Raw genomic sequence first — 18,690 nt, forward strand, 5'->3', positions numbered from 1 at the left:
GCGAAGATGCGTAATAATGATGTGTTATCTTATCTGCCTGAAAATAAAAAAAATATATGATTCTAAATTTAAAAATCCATATGATTAAAGTAGTTATTACAGTACGTGTCACTAAAATAATGTCGTTATTTTCTATTGTTTATTTTTTTTTTATTTTTACTTCTGTAACTGATTTAACCGATCTGAGACCTTACCATTAAATAATTAGTTAATTTTTTATAATAACATTGCGCCCATATATTAGATTAGAATAGATTAGGTTAGAAGAATCGAAATATTGCTCTCTAAATGGAAGTCACCTGGCAGGTTTCAAGCACCTGGAAGATGACGACCCGGAGAACTGCCCGTGCGGCGAGGAGCTGGTGTCGCGCATGAACGAGTTCCACGAGGGTCTCATGACGCACGTGTCGCTGCACGCGCTGCAGGAGCCCGACGGGGACGTGAGTTGCCACTTAATCAAAGGGGTCACCTACTATGGCAAACTGGCACTGAAGCACCGACTAATGTGCTTGTAAACTAGTATTTTCCTTTTATCAAGAATACGTAGCCTATATCCTTCTTACGCTCAAAAGCTCACCAAGCAAAAGTGCTCGAAAGTCAGTGACGAAACTGAGGTAAACAAACTTTTTCATTATTAATGGAGAAAATGTAAAAAAATGTAAATTTAGAAAAATTGCAAAATTGTTGATGTTTTTGAAATGGGATGTCGAGTTTGAGAGCAACTTTTCTACATGTAGCATCAAAATGTACATGTTCCTTGCACGTAAGTCCGAAAACGTTTACACTTAACACATTTGTAAAAGTGAATTGACGAATTGAGTGTTAATGAAATAATCTTTTATAAAACGTTATGTTTGTAGAGAAAATAATGTCATCTGAAATGTATCTGGAAAGTTTTGTGAAATGATCATTAGACTTAAATTTTTTGCAAACATTAGAGATCTGGGAAAACCTTTAAATGCAAATAACTAAATGGTTATTATGTAGGAATCAACTGAACCAGAAACAAAAACAGGAGCAATGGGAAGACTCTACAACATCATTAATACTGTTAAGGAGTTGGAAGAAGAACCCAAGGTAAGTAACGCTATTTTTAATAGGTCTTCTCTATACTGCTAATGGTCTAAACACTGAGTTCAAACCCATAATAGCACCACTAAGCTTTCATCAGCGTTAGGAAACCTGCATGAGGAAAGGAGTCTATTGCCAGGAGAAGAACATCTAAAGATTTACTTTTAATGTCCTATAGAATTGTAATAAGAACTAAAAGCTTAATTATTGTTTCCATTTTGCATACTAATTAATTTGTGATTTCTTTACCCAAATACTAAAGGCAATTGAAGAACCTGTCAGGAAATCGCCAGAAGAAAAATTTAGGAAGGTTCTAATCCAGACCATCGTGAATTGGGCCGAAGAATCTCAAATCGAAACACCAAAACTCGTCAGAGAAATGTTCAGGTAATTAATTTCAAAATATAATACATATAATTATGATGAAACTGATTTATCTTTGCAACAGCAATGGATAAGACTAAAATGCGACAGTTTACGTATGTTACTCAATAATTTACTTTTTTTGGACATTGAGCGGTGGCCTAATCATTTAATCCAATTTTAAAGATCCTACCTGAATAAATAATATATAAAATTGCATTCTACAAATGATTGAATATTATATCTATGTACAATATTGAAGCCAAAAAGTATAATATAAAGCCTCATAGTAAGTGGTCACCACCGACCATAGACATGGGCGCTGTTAGTAAGATTAACCATTTCTTACATCGTCAATGTGCCACCAACTGTGGGAGCTAAGATGTTATGTCCTATGTGCTTGTTGTTACACTGGCTCAGTCAACCTTTGAAACGAAACAGAACAATACTGAGTATTGCAGTTTGGCGGTAGAAAAGCTCATGAGTGGACGGTACCTACCCAGACGGGCTCACACAAAGCCCTACCACCAAGTGATTCAAAATAGTATAACATTGCAAAAAGATAATGTATTTTAAAATGTTTTAGTCTCCTCGTCCGTCAATATGACGCAGTGGGAGAGCTAATTCGCGCGCTCGAGAAGACTTACGTCATCAACGCAAAGACTAAAATGGACGTAGCCGAGATGTGGGTGGGTCTAAGTCAGATCCGTGCCCTGCTACCCGTGCAAATGAGCCAGGAAGAGGAGGAACTCATGAGGAAAAGACTGTGGTAAGTTAAGATTACATCATAATTAAAACAATATAATACAAAAAATAAAAAGACGTTTTAAGCAAGCATATCTATGGTAACTATCATTATAATCATTGTTTATTGAACGTATTAAATTTTTTAAAATAAATAATTCCTTACAGGAAGTTGGTGAACAACCATACATTCTTCCAACATCCAGATTTAATCAGGTAAAGATGACATTTATATATCGGTTTTGATTGTAAAATAATATTCAATATTTATTCAACCTGTGGAAGGGCTTATGTATCAGTCCACATGATTCCCTTACCAAATGGTAATACTTGTACACATATTTATACTGGTATGTTAATTTGATTTTGCTAATCAAATTTACTTAAAGTAATAAAATATACAATCTTTAAAACAATCCCCGTAATGAATTTTAAATATCTATATCTATACTCGTGTGACCGTAGAGTGCTACGCGTGCACGAGAACGTGATGGCGGTGATGATGAACACGCTGGGCCGGCGCGCGCAGGCGCAGTCCGACGCGCCCGCCGCCGCGCCGCCCGCGCCCGACGACAAGGAGAAGGTAACGCGCGGGGCGGGTGTGGGCTGGGGGCGGTACGTGCGGTGGTGAACACGCTGACGACATCGCTTCGCAACGCACAATTTTGTCCTCACGTATATAAGAAAGGATGAAGATGATGGTAACGGCGGTGGAAATGTGGTGGTGGTGGTGAAGACATCGCTTCGTAACGCACAATATTTTTTTTTCACATATACATAAACGCTTTATTTTTTTTCATAGGACACATCTCATGAAATGGTGGTGGCGTGTTGCCGTTTCCTCTGCTACTTCTGTCGTACTGGCCGTCAGAACCAGAAGGCTATGTTCGACCACTTCGATTTCCTGCTTGAAAACTCCAACATTCTTCTGTCGAGACCGTCTCTCAGAGGTTCTACGCCTCTCGACGTGGCTTATTCCAGTTTGATGGAGAACACTGAATTAGCGCTAGCTTTGAGGTATGAATTTTTATTACCAAATTATTGTCGCAATTGAAATATCCCGAAATTCCAAAGCAAGATTAGATATTTTCCTTTAAGAAAAATAGAATAGAATCTACCTAGAAATTGATAATCGAAGTTAATATGTGGAAATTTATTATAATGATGTAAAACGACGATTCAAATGATTTGTAAACGACTTTAAAAGACTATTTAAAGTATATTCGATAATTGGATTCCGATATTTTTATAACGATATGAATAATAATGAGATATCCTATAATTGACACAATTTATTGCAGAGAACATTATTTGGAGAAAATCGCAGTTTATCTGTCTCGTTGTGGACTACAAAGCAACTCAGAGCTGGTGGAGAAAGGGTACCCCGACCTTGGTTGGGATCCCGTGGAAGGTGAACGCTATCTGGACTTCCTCCGTTTTTGTGTTTGGGTAAGTTCAAATAAATTTACACATGTTGCATATTATCTTAGTAAATTAAAGTAAAGTTATTATAATACTTCATTAATTTGGACTCAAGTTAGTAATGCATATAAGAATATTGTTGTTCGTATGGTGACCTCTAAGGTGGTCACTGAAAATCAGCATTGAACTTTGATGTCATCGTATGCTTCCCACGGTTTTAACATAAGCGACCTTCGTTTTTGAATCGGTACACTGCTGTGCAGATATGTTATTATTATAATATAGAGTGTCCTTTTTTTAATGTATTTTTCTATAGTGTGTGTCAAAATACAATTCAATACTCACATATTTTGGGGTTGGCACGGTATATTTCTCTCTTTCATTCATCTAATGTGACAAAAAATTAAAAATATCTCCCTCCTGTTCATCTCTAACCTAATATTTTTGTTGTAGGTTAACGGTGAAAGTGTAGAGGAAAATGCCAATCTTGTGATCCGACTCCTTATTCGAAGACCAGAATGCTTGGGTCCAGCGCTGAGAGGTGAAGGCGAAGGTCTGCTTAAGGCCATCGTTGATGCGAACAAAATGAGTGAAAGAATAGCCGATAGACGGAAGTTAAGAGAAATGGAGCAAGAAGGTGACGTCAGTGTAAGTATTGAATTATTTGTCAGATTTAGTGTTTGAAGTACATACCTTTCAGATTTTTTACCTCAATGTTTTAAATATATTGAGTACAAAGATAAAAAGATAGATACACAAAAAGCACGGACAATATGTCTGTGGAGATACAATATAACAATGATGATAAAATGTATAATATACCATAAGCCATAATATACAATAATTTGAAATTGAAAAAGGAATGAATATAAACAAACCTCAGATTTACATATTCCATGCGATTTGCTAATAGGTCTCCTATACACTACAGACTGTTTTTTGATAAATCTTTAGATATAATAAAACACTGCTTATATCCAATCCACTTAATTTAAACTCCAAAGTTCTGATTACAACTTCGCCGACATTCAAAACGTAATTTTTTCGCGAATTTATAATGAATATCATATATTATTGAAGATCTCGACCAATTATATTACATCCATTGAATGTCAAAGCTGTTTATATCTTAATTCCTCTTGTGATTGGATTCGTACTTATCTTCTTCTGCCTGGCATTTATTAATCCCAGCTATTGCCAGGGTCTGCCGTCCGACTAAATCTACTCAACTTTCCACGGTCTTTATTGTCATTCTGTGTAAGTCCATTGGCTCTCATGTCTTGCTCTACGACATCCAGTCATCGCTTCCTTGGGCGCCCGGGAGGCCTAGTTCCAAGTACAAATATATCAAGGCACTTTCTCCCGACATAGTTCTTAGGTCGCTCGATATGACGTCACGGACCCCGTTCTCATTCGTACATCATTAGTAGTAATTTGACTTATGGTTGTTCCGCGAGCAGTTCAGCCACCCGCTGCCGCAGTCGGACGACGACGAGGACTACATCGACACGGGCGCCGCCATCCTCAACTTCTACTGCACGCTGGTGGACCTGCTGGGCCGGTGCGCGCCCGACGCCGGAGTCATCGCTCTAGTAATTATACATATTTATAATGACAACTAGAACTATTACTAGTACCTACGGATTTTCAATGACCAAAATCCTTGGTGGGACCCACGTTCCAAACGAGTATCAGAATTCAGTTTATATGTGTAATAGAATTAAAATTTGTAGACAAATAGAAATATTTCTATTATTGATTGATTTTGAATTAATTTCCTTAAATTATTTATTTTTATATTCTATAGCTTTATTTTTTTTTTTTTGTATTCAATATAGCAAATGTACCGATCCGATAAGTGAATTTATTCTTATGACTTTACGCATTTTGTGAACAGGGGAAAAACGAATCTCTCAGAGCTAGAGCAATCCTGCGGTCTCTCGTTCCTTTAGAAGACTTGCAAGGAGTCCTCAGTCTTCGCTTTACACTCAACAACCCCGCTGCTGGAGAAGAAAGACCTAAATCTGGTAAATAATAAAGCTTTTTGATTTATTCTTGCAACGACGAATATACTTTATATAATTATCAGAATAAGTGAACACTTATAGTCTAATCACTATATTGGAACGAAGTATTTTTAAGTGGCTTACATTAAACTATCAGAAAATGTTACGTAAGGATAAAGCATTATAACCCCTTCAGGCAACCCATCTTACACTTTCTGTCGTATGCGATTTTATATAATATTATTGGAACTTATTTCTTATCATACTGGTACTCATTCAATAATGCTCAACGTAGTTTATTTGTTTTATTGTCCCTTTTTCATATATATAATTAAATTGTATTTTTTATTTAGGATATTTTTGTGTAGTGGAGAATGTTTTTCGAATATTGTATCGATAAAATTTGTATGTTTAGCAATATCTTCATTAATATTATGTAATAAGTTATGAGTATTAAAATATGTACGCAATTGTATAAAATATCAAAATAATTCTATCATGTACGCAATTGTAACTTTGAGTAATTAATGCTCTACAAACTAAGAAAATATCTTAAGTTTTTGGGATATTTTAATTAATCTAATTATCTCTTTTACAGATATGCCCTCTGGCCTTATACCGGGACACAAACAGAGCGTCGGCTTATTTTTGGAACGAGTGTATGGTATTGAAACGCAGGAGTTGTTCTATCGACTGTTGGAAGAAGCTTTCTTACCAGATCTCAGAGCAGCTACAATGTTAGATAGAGTAAGTTAAATACCATGTTGCATGACTTTATTATAGTCTATCGTGATTAGATAATTATAAGTTAATATAAAAGTATCCAAAATAAAATAGAGATACATCATAGATTTTCTATTCGAATAAATATTTTTTCGTTTTTTGACATATGTTGTCAAAAATGTCGTTATAAACATCTTAAAATATTTAAAATCAATACACACAAGTGCAATTTTAATTGCAATTTTTGTTATATGTAAGTGGACGGAAAAATGGACCACTCTGATAATAAGCGACTACCATCGCCCATAGACATTGGTGTAAGAAATATTAACCATTCCATACATCACCAATGCCTCACCAAAACTCAGGAAAGTAGCGGTTATGTCTCTTGTGCCTGTAGTTACACTGGCCCACTCGCCCTTAAATCCAGAATCCAACAATACTAAGTATTGCTGTTTGGGATGCTACGACGTCCTTCCGAGAGTGGCCAAAGCTGCCATTCAATTTTTTTATGAAATACCGTGCGTTTTTGTTTCAGAATGACGGCTGCGAGTCTGACATGGCGTTATCCATGAACCGATACATCGGCAACTCCATCCTACCACTTCTCATCAAACACGCCAACTTCTATAACGAAGCAGAGAATTACGCCAGCTTGTTGGACGCCACGCTACATACAGTATATAGGTAAGCACCAAATAATATTAAGTTGGGAAGTTGTGAAAGAGCAGCTACAGAAAACTAGCATAGTAACGTCAAACTCGATGAATAAAGAAGTCGATAAAGGCACAACCGAGTTATTCTCATTATTCAAATACAAGTGCGACTTGGTGGTTGACTTATGGTCGGTTGGTTAGCTTAGATCGTGAAGTTATAATCAATAACCTTCATCATTGTATGTTCCATCAAGGATATATTTTCAAAGTAGTATCCGAGATTAACGTGCACCAAAGTAATTGCTATCTCGTGTGTCAGATTGTCCAAGAACCGCATGCTGACGAAGGGCCAGCGCGAGGCCGTGTCGGACTTCCTGGTGGCGCTGACGGCCGCCATGCAGCCCTCCATGCTGCTGAAGCTGCTGCGGAAGCTTACAGTCGACGTTTCGCGCCTCTCCGAGTACACCACTGTCGCGCTCCGGGTACGTGTCGACACATTACGTCGATAAACATCCATATTATATATTTGTTTGTTCCAATTTCAACGGTAAATAGGTTACTTTCATTAAATTTTATTTCTTCAGCATCCGTGACATTCTTATAATAGACAAAGCATTTACGATGTACAGAATAGTTGATATTATTCACATGTCAACACCGTAAGGTATCGCCAATGTTCTTTTTGTTTACATTTGCTCTGATTTAAATAGTAAAAACTGAAAGAAAGCAAATGTTATTAAGCCATTAAGGGAATATTTTAAACTTATAGTATCATATTTATTTGGGAGTGTCACGGTGTATTTTTATATTTAATTATACTCACCTAACAAAAATAAATCTTTACCTATTACTTAAAAGGGAAGACAGTACGTTAAAATAGTCGAGAAAACGCATGAACTTAATACTGTGACTTACGCAGCTACTGACGCTGCACTACGAGCGCTGCGCGAAGTACTACGGCAGCACGGGCGGCCAGGGCATCTACGGCGCCTCCTCGGACGAGGAGAAGCGACTCACCATGATGCTGTTCTCCAACATCTTCGACTCGCTCAGCAAGATGGACTACGAGCCCGAACTCTTCGGAAAGGCTCTACCGTGTCTCATTGCTATAGGTACCTATGGGATAAATTAACAATGTCTATGGGAAAATGACCTCAAGAAAAATCAATACAAATAAATTACCTATTTAAAAGCTTTAATGATTACATATGTGTTATTTTCAGGTTGTGCCTTGCCACCGGACTATTCACTATCGATGAATTACGATGATGAGTTCTATGGAAAGGAAACCCATAGTTTAGGTAATTAGACCTTATACTCCTCTTCCTTTGCCATAGTCGAGATGGCCCAATGATTAGGACACGTCCAACTATTTCGAAGGTCACGGATTCCAAGGAGATTGTATTCATTTGTGTTTATATTTCTTATCGTGCTAAAGTTTCAAGATCTTTGTTCGCACATTTTATAATGTGACAATAAATATTAAATTAGTAACCTAACAGGAACGGACTAAATTCCCCAGTACTGGGCTGTATACGGTTTGATAACATTTATTTCACAACTATTAGCAGGAGCCGATAACCCTCAATACGACCCGCAGCCCATCAACACGTCGTCGGTGGCGCTCAACAACGATCTCAATACAATCGTGCAGAAATTCTCCGAGCATTACCACGACGCTTGGGCATCCAGGTAAAAATAAATCGTCGGTTTTGGTGGTAGCATTCAGTTACAGTCAATGTACAGAATAAATGTACTCGTAGATTGCAAATGCAGGATAAACAATATTATATATTATAATGAAATAACTTACTTATGTAATTTAAGTTTCATGTCGATAGAATATTTACTCTAAACCGAGCTTTACTTTAAATTCAACCATTGACCTTGACGTTTCAAAGTTGCTTTTAAGCATACTTGATAATGATTTGGTTATTAATTTTGATTTGTTTTACGTAAGTGAGAGACGCATAGTTAATTTAGAGTTCTTAGGCGATAAGTGAACATGGTTCTAAGTGCACCGGAGGGAAAATTAACAAATATTTAAACCAATTCTACAAAACAGTAATTATTTAAAAAAAAAAATTAACATTTTACTATATAAATCATAATATGTCTTTGTGTTTTTTTTTTTTTTGTACAATAGTCTTTTTTATCTTGTATGTTATATTGTATTTATTTTATCAGGAAAATTGAAAACGGTTGGGTCTACGCGGAGTCATGGTCCGACAGTCAGAAATCTCATCCAAGGCTCAAACCATACAACATGCTTAATGATTATGTAAGTATATAATCGTTTATTGGAAATGAGCCGTTGCCTTTTGTACGTATCGGTTTCAAATTATTCTTCCATATCAACTTTACCGTATAATGATTCCTTCGAATGAATTTGCAAGAAAATTCCTAGTTTGATAGAAATTTTTTGACGTCAAAATAAAACTTAGTCCAGAGTTAGGAAATATTATAGTCTTGTGCCAAAAATTGATATCATTAGTCTTGCTTTTGTTATTTTTCCGGTTATGTAGTTTTGTATATTGGAGATTGGAATTTAGCAGAATTTAAATAGAGTATATTGGAAATTTACGTCAATTGGGCGAGCCTATGTTTGAACCGTTCGTGAGGGAAACAAATATGTAATGAGTTTGTACAACACTTGAAAATGGCCGATATGACCGAAATCGTTCAAGAGGGCATGATCAACTGGATTCTGGATTTTATCAAAATTGGTAAAAAATAGGCCCTTGGAATAGAAACCTTATTTTGTAAATTACAGGGTTAATAAATTTTGGTTTATTGTCACAGGAGAAAGAGCGTTACAAGGAGCCAGTGCGTGAGTCGTTGAAAGCGTTATTGGCGATCGGCTGGTCCGTCGAACATTCAGAAGTGGACATCCCCAGCACCAATCGAAGCTCCATGAGGCGACAGTCCAAATCTGGCATCGTGAGTACACTTACCATATCCTATATAATATTGTAGAAGCGAAAGCGAGTTTGTTTGTCGTTACCCTTTCACGTTTTAACTACTCAACTGATCGCCATGAAATTTAGTCAGGGGTACAGAAAAGGACATAGAGTACCTAACACCTGACGAACCCTTCCCCTCCTCTCCTGAACAAGAAGAAATATTGCAAATAGTTAGCACATTATAACTTTAATAAGACATTATCTTAGCAAATTTGACTTGGCTTAGTTAATTTTGATGGACAATTAAATTTTCCACTTTAAAAAAAGTTATAACTTTCAAAGTTGGAGTTTTTTGAGTCTTTAGCACGGTAGCTCCTAAACGGAAGAACCGATTTTGAATTGTTTTTTTCTTAGATGATAACCGGTTTACCTATGTTCCTTTAAAAACTTTATTATTTATATTACCTTAATAATATAAGATTTTTTTTTATTTTCTTGCGCACTGAAGCAAACTCTCGAGATTTTTGTAAGTACATAATATATTTTTCTAAAATTTCTATAATACTTACTAATTACAATTAATTTGTTTTTTTTTTTTGATATAACATTTTTTGACTAAAAGCTACTTAGTTACGTTACGTTACTTAAATTAATATCTCCCTCGTCAGACGGATTCAGCAACACCCTTCAACTACAACCCTCACCCCGTCGACATGACCAACCTGACTCTATCCAGAGAGATGCAGAACATGGCAGAGAGACTCGCAGAGAACGCACATGACATCTGGGCTAAGAAGAAGAAAGAAGAATTAGTTACTAATGGAGGTATATTTTAGAAACTATTTTTTTTTAGGAGTCGAGACGACAACTGTGGCGTCATATAGTGGGGACGATAAAATAAAATCAAGATCGATCCTGCGACTTTTTACAAAACTATTGCACTATTGACGCTTCAAATTAAAATGAATAGCCTTATTATTTTTAAAGTAAAGTGCCACTTAATAGACGGTGGCGAATTTATTATATTATTTGTGTAATAATAACGTGGAACCTTCAACCCTCTAATTTATAAATGTATCTGTAGGTGGAATCCATCCTCAATTAGTCCCGTACGATCTTCTAACTGACAAAGAGAAGAAAAAGGATCGTGAACGTTCTCAGGAATTCCTCAAATATCTCCAATATCAAGGCTACAAGCTGCACAGACCTAAAACAGCGCAAAGTGATACAGAACAGACCTCTACTGGTGTAGCAATAGAGCTCAGATTCGCTTACTCGCTGTTGGAGAAATTGATACAGTATATAGACCGAGCCACGATTAATATGAAACTACTGAAACCCTCCACTACATTCAGTAGGCGAACCAGTTTCAAAACAAGCACGAGAGATATTAAATTCTTTTCCAAGGTATGTTTTGTATTCAGAATCACCTATTCGTAAAACCGTTTGGAGATTTCTCAGAAAAAAACTGCCTTTTGCACAAGTATTCTATCTAAACACTTCTAGTTACTTCCAATTTTATACTAAAGTACATTTGTATTATATAGTAAGAATTAGAAGATTTTATAGTTCTTTCTGTAAACTTGTACTTCTAGTCCACACAATCTTCTGTAAAGTGTATCAAAATTGATGCAAAGTTATTTTCTTAAGTCAGTTGCATGTTGTTTCGATAATTGCTATTCAATATTATTGATGATATAATGTTAACGTTAATTTTTCGAATTTAATATTAAATAATTAAAGTAGTTTTATCTTTTATCTTTAACAATTTTATCCTCTGTGTCTTTTGTATTTTTATTGTATTACAAGCAAGACAAGTCGGAGCTAAAGTATTTCAAGAAGGTATCAGTCTTATTTTATAAATATTATGTTTAGATATTCTTTACATTAAACATTACATTAGCAGCCTGTAAATTTTCCACTGCTGGGCTAAGGCCTCCTCTACCTTTTGCGGAGAAGGCTTGGAGCATATTCCACCACGCTGTTCCAATGCGGGTTGGTGGAATACACATGTGGCCATATTTCGTTGAAATTAGACACATGCAGGTTTCCTCACGATGTTTTCCTTCACCGCGAGCACGAGATGAATTATAGACACAAATTAAGCACATGAAAATTCATCGATGCCTGCCTGGGTGATATCGGGTTTGAACCCGATGGTTTCCGGTTCAAACCCGAAATCATCGGTTAAGATGCACGCGTTCTAAATATTCTTAACCTTATATATTTAAATCAAAACATATCAAGCTTCTCTCTAAATTGTAGGATGTTTCGTTTGTAACTTATGTAGTTTTATATATGCTTTTATCTAGTATAAAAATATTATTTATATATTTTTAGTAACATCCGTATTATGATTGTATTGACTTGTATTGTGTATTTCGATTCATACTTTCATTTTTATTTTTTAAAATATCGAACGTGTGCTATATTTAAATGTATATGTATTTCTGAACATTATCTTGGTTGCGTTTAAATGTTAATGTATTACATGAATAACATTTATCATCAGGTGGTACTTCCTTTAATGGAGAAGTATTTCTCGACCCATCGCAATTACTTCATCGCAGTAGCGACCGCCACTAACAACGTGGGAGCGGCGAGCTTGAAAGAGAAAGAGATGGTCGCTGCTCTCTTCTGCAAGCTGGCCAGTTTGCTGAGATCCAGGTGATTTTTTTTCTCCTAATACATCCTCTTTATCAATATACTCTTTGATAATAGTGTTGAAAATTTACAAGAAAACTTTTACATACAATAGAGCGAATTATTAAATTGCAAATAATATTCCTCTGACGTATTATTAATATGTGTATATGAGCAGAATAATAATCGACTTGGCTTCCACTGACAAATAATCACACAAATTCCGCATTAATTTAAAATTTATTTTCAATATCTTTCAATATTATAGGTGTTTAGTGTTATTTTTTCATGCTTAAAAAATATTAGGATTTGCTTTATATTTGGAAGTGTGTATAGACTAAATGGTTTGTTGCGCTAATCCGACGAAGTTTAATTTGTCTATTTTCACGAAAAACGCTGAATATTTTTTAAATATTCAGGATTATTGTGATCACCTTATGTATTATATGTTCATCTACAACTTGTCAAAACTCCAATTAATCCAACAGGTTAGCAGCCTTCGGTCCTGATGTACGAATAACAGTCCGCTGCCTCCAAGTACTGGTGAAGGGTATCGACGCCAAGTCCCTCGTGAAGAACTGCCCCGAATTCATCCGTACTTCCATGCTCACCTTCTTCAATAACGTAGCTGATGATCTTGGGCATACCATCATGAATTTACAGGATGTAAGAAATGAAATTTATATAGTTATTTTATTATATTTTAATTTTAAACCGAAGCTTATAGTTTCATGCAACGTCATGTATCTTTGCAGCTTTCCTTAAACATTAATGTATTATAAAGTGAAAGCTTTGGTTTCACCATTAATCTAGTCGAATCTATAAAGCGATGTCAGTGCTAGCATTTATGATGCTGTGCTTGTCATTACAAATGATAGGGTAAATAAGACAGTGACATTTCATCGTCTCACTCACCCTTTCAAACGGGAGCAGTCCAATTAAAATAACACACAGCAAAGTATAATACAAAAACATTTGATACCATAATACGTCTTACACAAGCCAACAAAGTTTCCACTGTTACATTAAAATTGGAGTAAGTCTAATTAGATAATAATTAATAGTAATCGAAGTATATAAAATGAGGGTTTTTTTGAAATGAATGTAAACCTTGATTGGTCGAAACCAATATCTCACAAACGTGCGCAGGGCAAGTACGCGCACCTGCGCGGCACGCACCTCAAGACGTCGACGTCGCTCGGCTACATCAACGGCGTGCTGCTGCCCGTGCTCACCGCCATGTTCGACCACCTCGCCAACTGCGAGTACGGCGCCGACCTGTTGTGTGAGTGATCATATTTGCACCATTATTATTTTTATATATGTCAATTTTACTTGGCATCATTTTACCGGATTCAGTCGACGTACACGTCCCTGGGCCGAGTGCAGGTCTGTCTTACTGTGGGCTGTATGTTGGATTTGTGCGATATTTTGTGATAGAAATTTTCTGACTATTCTACGAGTATTTAGTATGCTAGCCTTCTTGTAATTGGATGAATGTACTCTTATGCAGACCTAAAGTTTTCAAGAATTGGTGAAGTTGTTTCGGTATGACCCCTGTTGTAGACAACACTATTGGAACTATTGCTGCGTTCTGTAACCGTCCTTATAATTTCATCTTTGAGATCGTTATATCTGGCGAGTTAATACTATTATCACCTGCATTGCCTCATTTGAAAATCTCTATATACTCTATTACTATTTGTGAGGTATCGTTTCAAGTGATGATACTGTTTTTTTAGCTATCTCATCATAAAAAAAGTTTCTTTCCGCCGTTAGTACGCTTAAACCTTATAAACATTTTGATGCGGTTTTTATCAATAAACAGAATGATACAAGTTGAAAGTTTATTTTCTACCCGGAAAAAATATATAGATCTCGATATGTTTGTTCTTAAATCTTAAAGTTGTATAGACTCTTATTGAGCCCTATCGTAGCTACTTAAAAATAAAGGATAATACTTAAATTAATATTCGTTGATTTGCACAAACAACAAAAAAAAATACTCATACGGATCTACTTAAATAAAGTATATTATTATTTGAAGTACTCGTATCATCAAATTTAATGACAAAATCGAATATATTTTCATTTTATTTACATTTTAATTGGAACTTCCGCTGTCGCTTGAACTTGATATCTCGTGAACTCGGTATGCAGTACTACATACTTTCTTACACGTGTCTATAAACGCACTTTTCCTTCGTCTACTACACTCGTGAACGCCACAAACTATAGTGCTGGTATCGGAACATGCCAGAGTACATTTGTCTCGAGACAACTTCTGGCATTCTCGCTCGGAACGACTACGAAGTATTTGCTCAACTAAATTTTCTAATGTATTGTTGCGTAGACTTCTAGTATTATTTTTCTGAAAATTTTTAACTATTTATTTAATTTTTAACATAACATTATGATTATTATTAGTTATTACTCGCGGCTTCGCTTGCGTAGCCTATGTCCTTTCTTGGTATTCAATATTGTTTCATAGCAAACATCAAATTCAATTCAGTGGTTTGGCCGTAAAGAGAAACAGACAGATATACATTATACAGACTTACTTTCGCATTTATAATGTTAGTATTGATGAAGACGATTATTTCATCCTGAACAATTTAGAACAAGGAGAAATTACAGTGTCAATTGTATTCGTACACAGATGCACTATAGGTTTTTTTGAGTCTCAGGAAAATTGTCATTAGAAATTCTTGACCGATAACTCAATATTATTTTATTGTATAAACGGGCCTTTAAACTCAAGACCTTGAATTTTGCACTTGTGCAACTTTATAAGTTTAGCTACCGAGATTAACAGGTACCATAAATATATATTTTATTAATTGTCAACTATCTTTAACCACATCGATTCTCTTTTCATCTTTCATTTCATTTTTCACTTTCATAAATAAAGTTAAATCCATTAACTGCTGAGTTTCTTTCGCCGGTTCTTCTCAGTTCAGGGTATTTTCTTTTCCAAACCGTTTGTAGTGTTTGATTTGACTATCAATAAGTAAGTGTAATGCTTCTATATTGAATAAAGGAGTTTGAGTTACTTCCACTTACCATACTTTGAGGTATCATATGAGGTAAGCAAGCATCTAAATATTTTCCTCTGGTCACATCAGAAAATGTATCATCATCATCTGCAACGAAAAATGTTTCAGTCAATAACTAAAATTAAATTACAATATAAACCAAATTAGATAAAAGATTATAAATTTACCTTTTTCGCCCGTAGTATAGTCCTGATTATTATATTCGATTTGGCTGTAGTCAAATTCACGGAGGCATTTAATCTTAGCTTCGTTTTTAAAATCGAGTTTCAAAGTTGAATTACATCGTGAATATGACTTGCAGACTTTTTTACTAACTTGCATAAGAGCCTGTAAGCAATATGAATGTTACTAAATATTTCGTCGTTGACGGTTTTTATACATTATAGTGCCGTGCCGCTTACTTTGAAACACTTTCTTATAGCGACTTTAACACAGGCATCGCGATATTTGCCTCGGAGTATATTATCTCCTTGATCTTTGTTCCGTTCTTCTCCAGCTATTTTAAAAATAAGGAATATGTTTTTTGTTTCACATTTTATCTGAAATTATAAAACTTTTTTTAAATATTCAAAATATAAATTTAAATATTCGTTTCATAAATTTTAAAATTATCATTTTACCAGACAAAAAAGTAATATTAAAAGGAAACAATAAAAAAAATTGGTCAATTTCATTTAATTTAGCGTCCGGGTACAATAAAACAAGATTGATTATACGATCGGTTGCATTTCATTTATTACGTTAATTTTATTTTATGAATTAAAACAAATTATTATTTATTTATATATTTTAAGTTTGCTACTGATTATACTTTATTATAAAACACTTAACGCTCAAAATTAATTCTCAGCTTTTATAATTACATTTAGAGACTTTATAGTTCACATGTGTTTGGTACACATGTGTATTTGTGTTTTTATTTATGATATTTGTTGCTATAGTAAAATTACTATTAATAAATGTTTTATGAGCTCGATTTAAGTCCTAGTCACTAGACTCGCTACTTTCGGTGCTGTCGCTGTCACTGGAGTCTTTCTCTGAATCTTTGCCTCGATTGACAATGAACAGATTCTTACATTCTTCCCTACATGATTCGTTAAAAGCTTTCTTTTTATTTTTATCGCAAGAAATCTCAGCACATGTTTCCTTCGCTGCGTCAAAACATGCTTCTATACATCTCAATCTGGAAAGTTTTTGGCATTCCGTTTCATATTTATCACGTAGATATATTTTTTTAGGTGATGAAACAGACACAAGAGTTTTATTGTCTGTATGAATAATGAAATCCTGCAACCATACAATATCATTTAAGTCAACGTCACCGATTTCACTTGTATATATTTTTTAATTTGTATGTTTTGTACTTGCATAATGCTTTTCAGGTAAAATATATTTTGCAGCACCGATAGAACTGTCTACAAGAAATATAAAAATTATATATTATCAATGTTAAATAAAACATATCCCATAGTAGATAGTTATCGTACCGTTGTAGTTGTATCTTCGTAAATGTAACGGAAAAATTTTTTGTCCGCTTAGTGTTTTTTTGCTCTCCTTACTACTCCTTGCTATTTCAAATTGTTTATTGCATGATTTTTTACCGTTGTTCATAAATTTGGACTTCCAGTCCGACTTACATTTAAATCGTACCTTGCAAACTTTCTTATTTACTGCTTTTAAGGCCTAAAAATGCAAAATAACGATATACGAAGATATGGTCTTGTGTAATTAATTGTATCCGAGTAAGGAACTTACTTTAATGCATTTTATAATGGGAACCTGCAAACACGTATCCCCATATGTGCTTCGCAATGCCATTTTTTCGTGATTTCGAAATTGATATTCATTTGACGGTTCCATTTTGTCATCTCTAGCTAGCTTAACCGATTCTTCGAAGGTATTATTATCATCCTGAAATGAGACATTACAGAAATAAAGAGATATTACTTCGTGGCAGGACTTTGTGCATGCCTATCTGGGCAGGTACCACCCACTCATCTGATATTCTACGCCAAACAACAATACTTAGTATTGTTGTGTTTCGATTTTATGGGTGAGTGAGCCAGTGTTACATAACAACAAGGGCCTAACAACTTAGATCCCAAGGTTGGTGGCGCATTTGTGTATTATAAGGAATGGTTATTATTTCTTACTGCATCAATGTCTATGGGCGGTGGTAACCACTTACCATCAGGTGACCCATTCGCCCGTCCGCCAAACTATTACATAAAAAAAAAAATATGTTAAACTTCCTAATAGTTAGTTCTGGTTACCATTTCTTGTTTCGTCAAAATGACGATTGTTATTTTATCGGTATTTTCTCTTTTAGGTTTTTGCGATTTGAAAAATGGATCTTCGTCATTAGTCAATTTTATAGGTCGACTTATAATTTCTTGCCAAATGTTATTCGGCGAAAATGTTTCTGAATATACTATTCTCTTGATTCTCCTACTGTTATCTCTCGCATCGACTGGCGCTCTAAACTGTAATTGTGGATGGCTATAATTTTTACGTTGACGGGAACTAAGACGTTGTACGCTGAACCTAGTTTTTTCGCCTAAGATATTTTGAAACACTTTAGGTATTTTACTTGTCATGGTTTTCTTTTTATTTTTTGTAGTGATTTTGTTTTTATTCGATTTAGTTTTTGGAGGCATTTCAATAGATATTACTTGTATATCTTCCGAATTGTTATCTTCAGATGATTCATTGTCAGTTTCGTCTTGAGCATATTCTAATGAGATGTTTTCAATGTTTGAATTATAAACTGGTCGTTTTGCCTTATTTAAAACTTTTTTAGAGTTAGATATATCGTCATCAAGCGATTCACTTTCATAAATAACCGCTGTTACTGGTCGAAATGTACTTGCTCTGATATAATCAACTTTTTGATGTAACCAGTTCTTCGGTGTTTCATTTTGTTTTTCATAAGATGAAACATTAGAGTCGTCATGATTGTCTTTAGATACCGAATCGTTACGTTTTTCCTCTTTAGACTTCAATATATTTATTATTTGATCATATTTGTTGATAAAATCGTACAACGCTTTATTAACCGACGAAATATTACTAGGTTGGGATTGAAGTATTATTTTTACATCTT

At 34.9% G+C, this 18,690-nt stretch overlaps 1 protein-coding gene across 32 annotated transcripts in view; it reads left to right on the forward strand.

Moving 5' to 3' along the window:
- LOC113392068 (ryanodine receptor) overlaps nt 1-18,690 on the forward strand; it is a 125,255-nt gene that overhangs the window by 81,927 nt on the left and 24,638 nt on the right. For 17 of the 32 annotated variants that reach the window (XM_026628311.2, XM_026628324.2, XM_064219303.1 and 14 more), the window contains 24 exons: nt 307-440; nt 988-1,077; nt 1,334-1,458; nt 2,021-2,203; nt 2,347-2,394; nt 2,644-2,761; nt 2,981-3,195; nt 3,480-3,627; nt 4,054-4,248; nt 5,061-5,192; nt 5,498-5,627; nt 6,205-6,353; nt 6,868-7,016; nt 7,305-7,467; nt 7,905-8,097; nt 8,209-8,286; nt 8,554-8,677; nt 9,173-9,266; nt 9,788-9,925; nt 10,557-10,713; nt 10,973-11,295; nt 12,401-12,555; nt 13,020-13,197; nt 13,681-13,816. In XM_026628311.2, the coding sequence (XP_026484096.1) occupies nt 307-440; nt 988-1,077; nt 1,334-1,458; nt 2,021-2,203; nt 2,347-2,394; nt 2,644-2,761; nt 2,981-3,195; nt 3,480-3,627; nt 4,054-4,248; nt 5,061-5,192; nt 5,498-5,627; nt 6,205-6,353; nt 6,868-7,016; nt 7,305-7,467; nt 7,905-8,097; nt 8,209-8,286; nt 8,554-8,677; nt 9,173-9,266; nt 9,788-9,925; nt 10,557-10,713; nt 10,973-11,295; nt 12,401-12,555; nt 13,020-13,197; nt 13,681-13,816 (3,555 nt within the window). Of the gene's footprint in view, nt 1-306; nt 441-987; nt 1,078-1,333; nt 1,459-2,020; nt 2,204-2,346; nt 2,395-2,643; nt 2,762-2,980; nt 3,196-3,479; nt 3,628-4,053; nt 4,249-5,060; nt 5,193-5,497; nt 5,628-6,204; nt 6,354-6,867; nt 7,017-7,304; nt 7,468-7,904; nt 8,098-8,208; nt 8,287-8,553; nt 8,678-9,172; nt 9,267-9,787; nt 9,946-10,396; nt 10,415-10,556; nt 10,714-10,972; nt 11,296-11,697; nt 11,731-12,400; nt 12,556-13,019; nt 13,198-13,680; nt 13,817-18,690 lie in introns of all 32 variants that reach the window. The other 15 variants (XM_064219300.1, XM_026628315.2, XM_026628316.2 and 12 more) reach the window with 5 other exon arrangements.

This window comes from Vanessa tameamea, chromosome 27 (assembly GCF_037043105.1).
Source record: "Vanessa tameamea isolate UH-Manoa-2023 chromosome 27, ilVanTame1 primary haplotype, whole genome shotgun sequence".
In the NCBI taxonomy this organism is placed as follows: Eukaryota; Metazoa; Arthropoda; class Insecta; order Lepidoptera; family Nymphalidae; genus Vanessa; species Vanessa tameamea.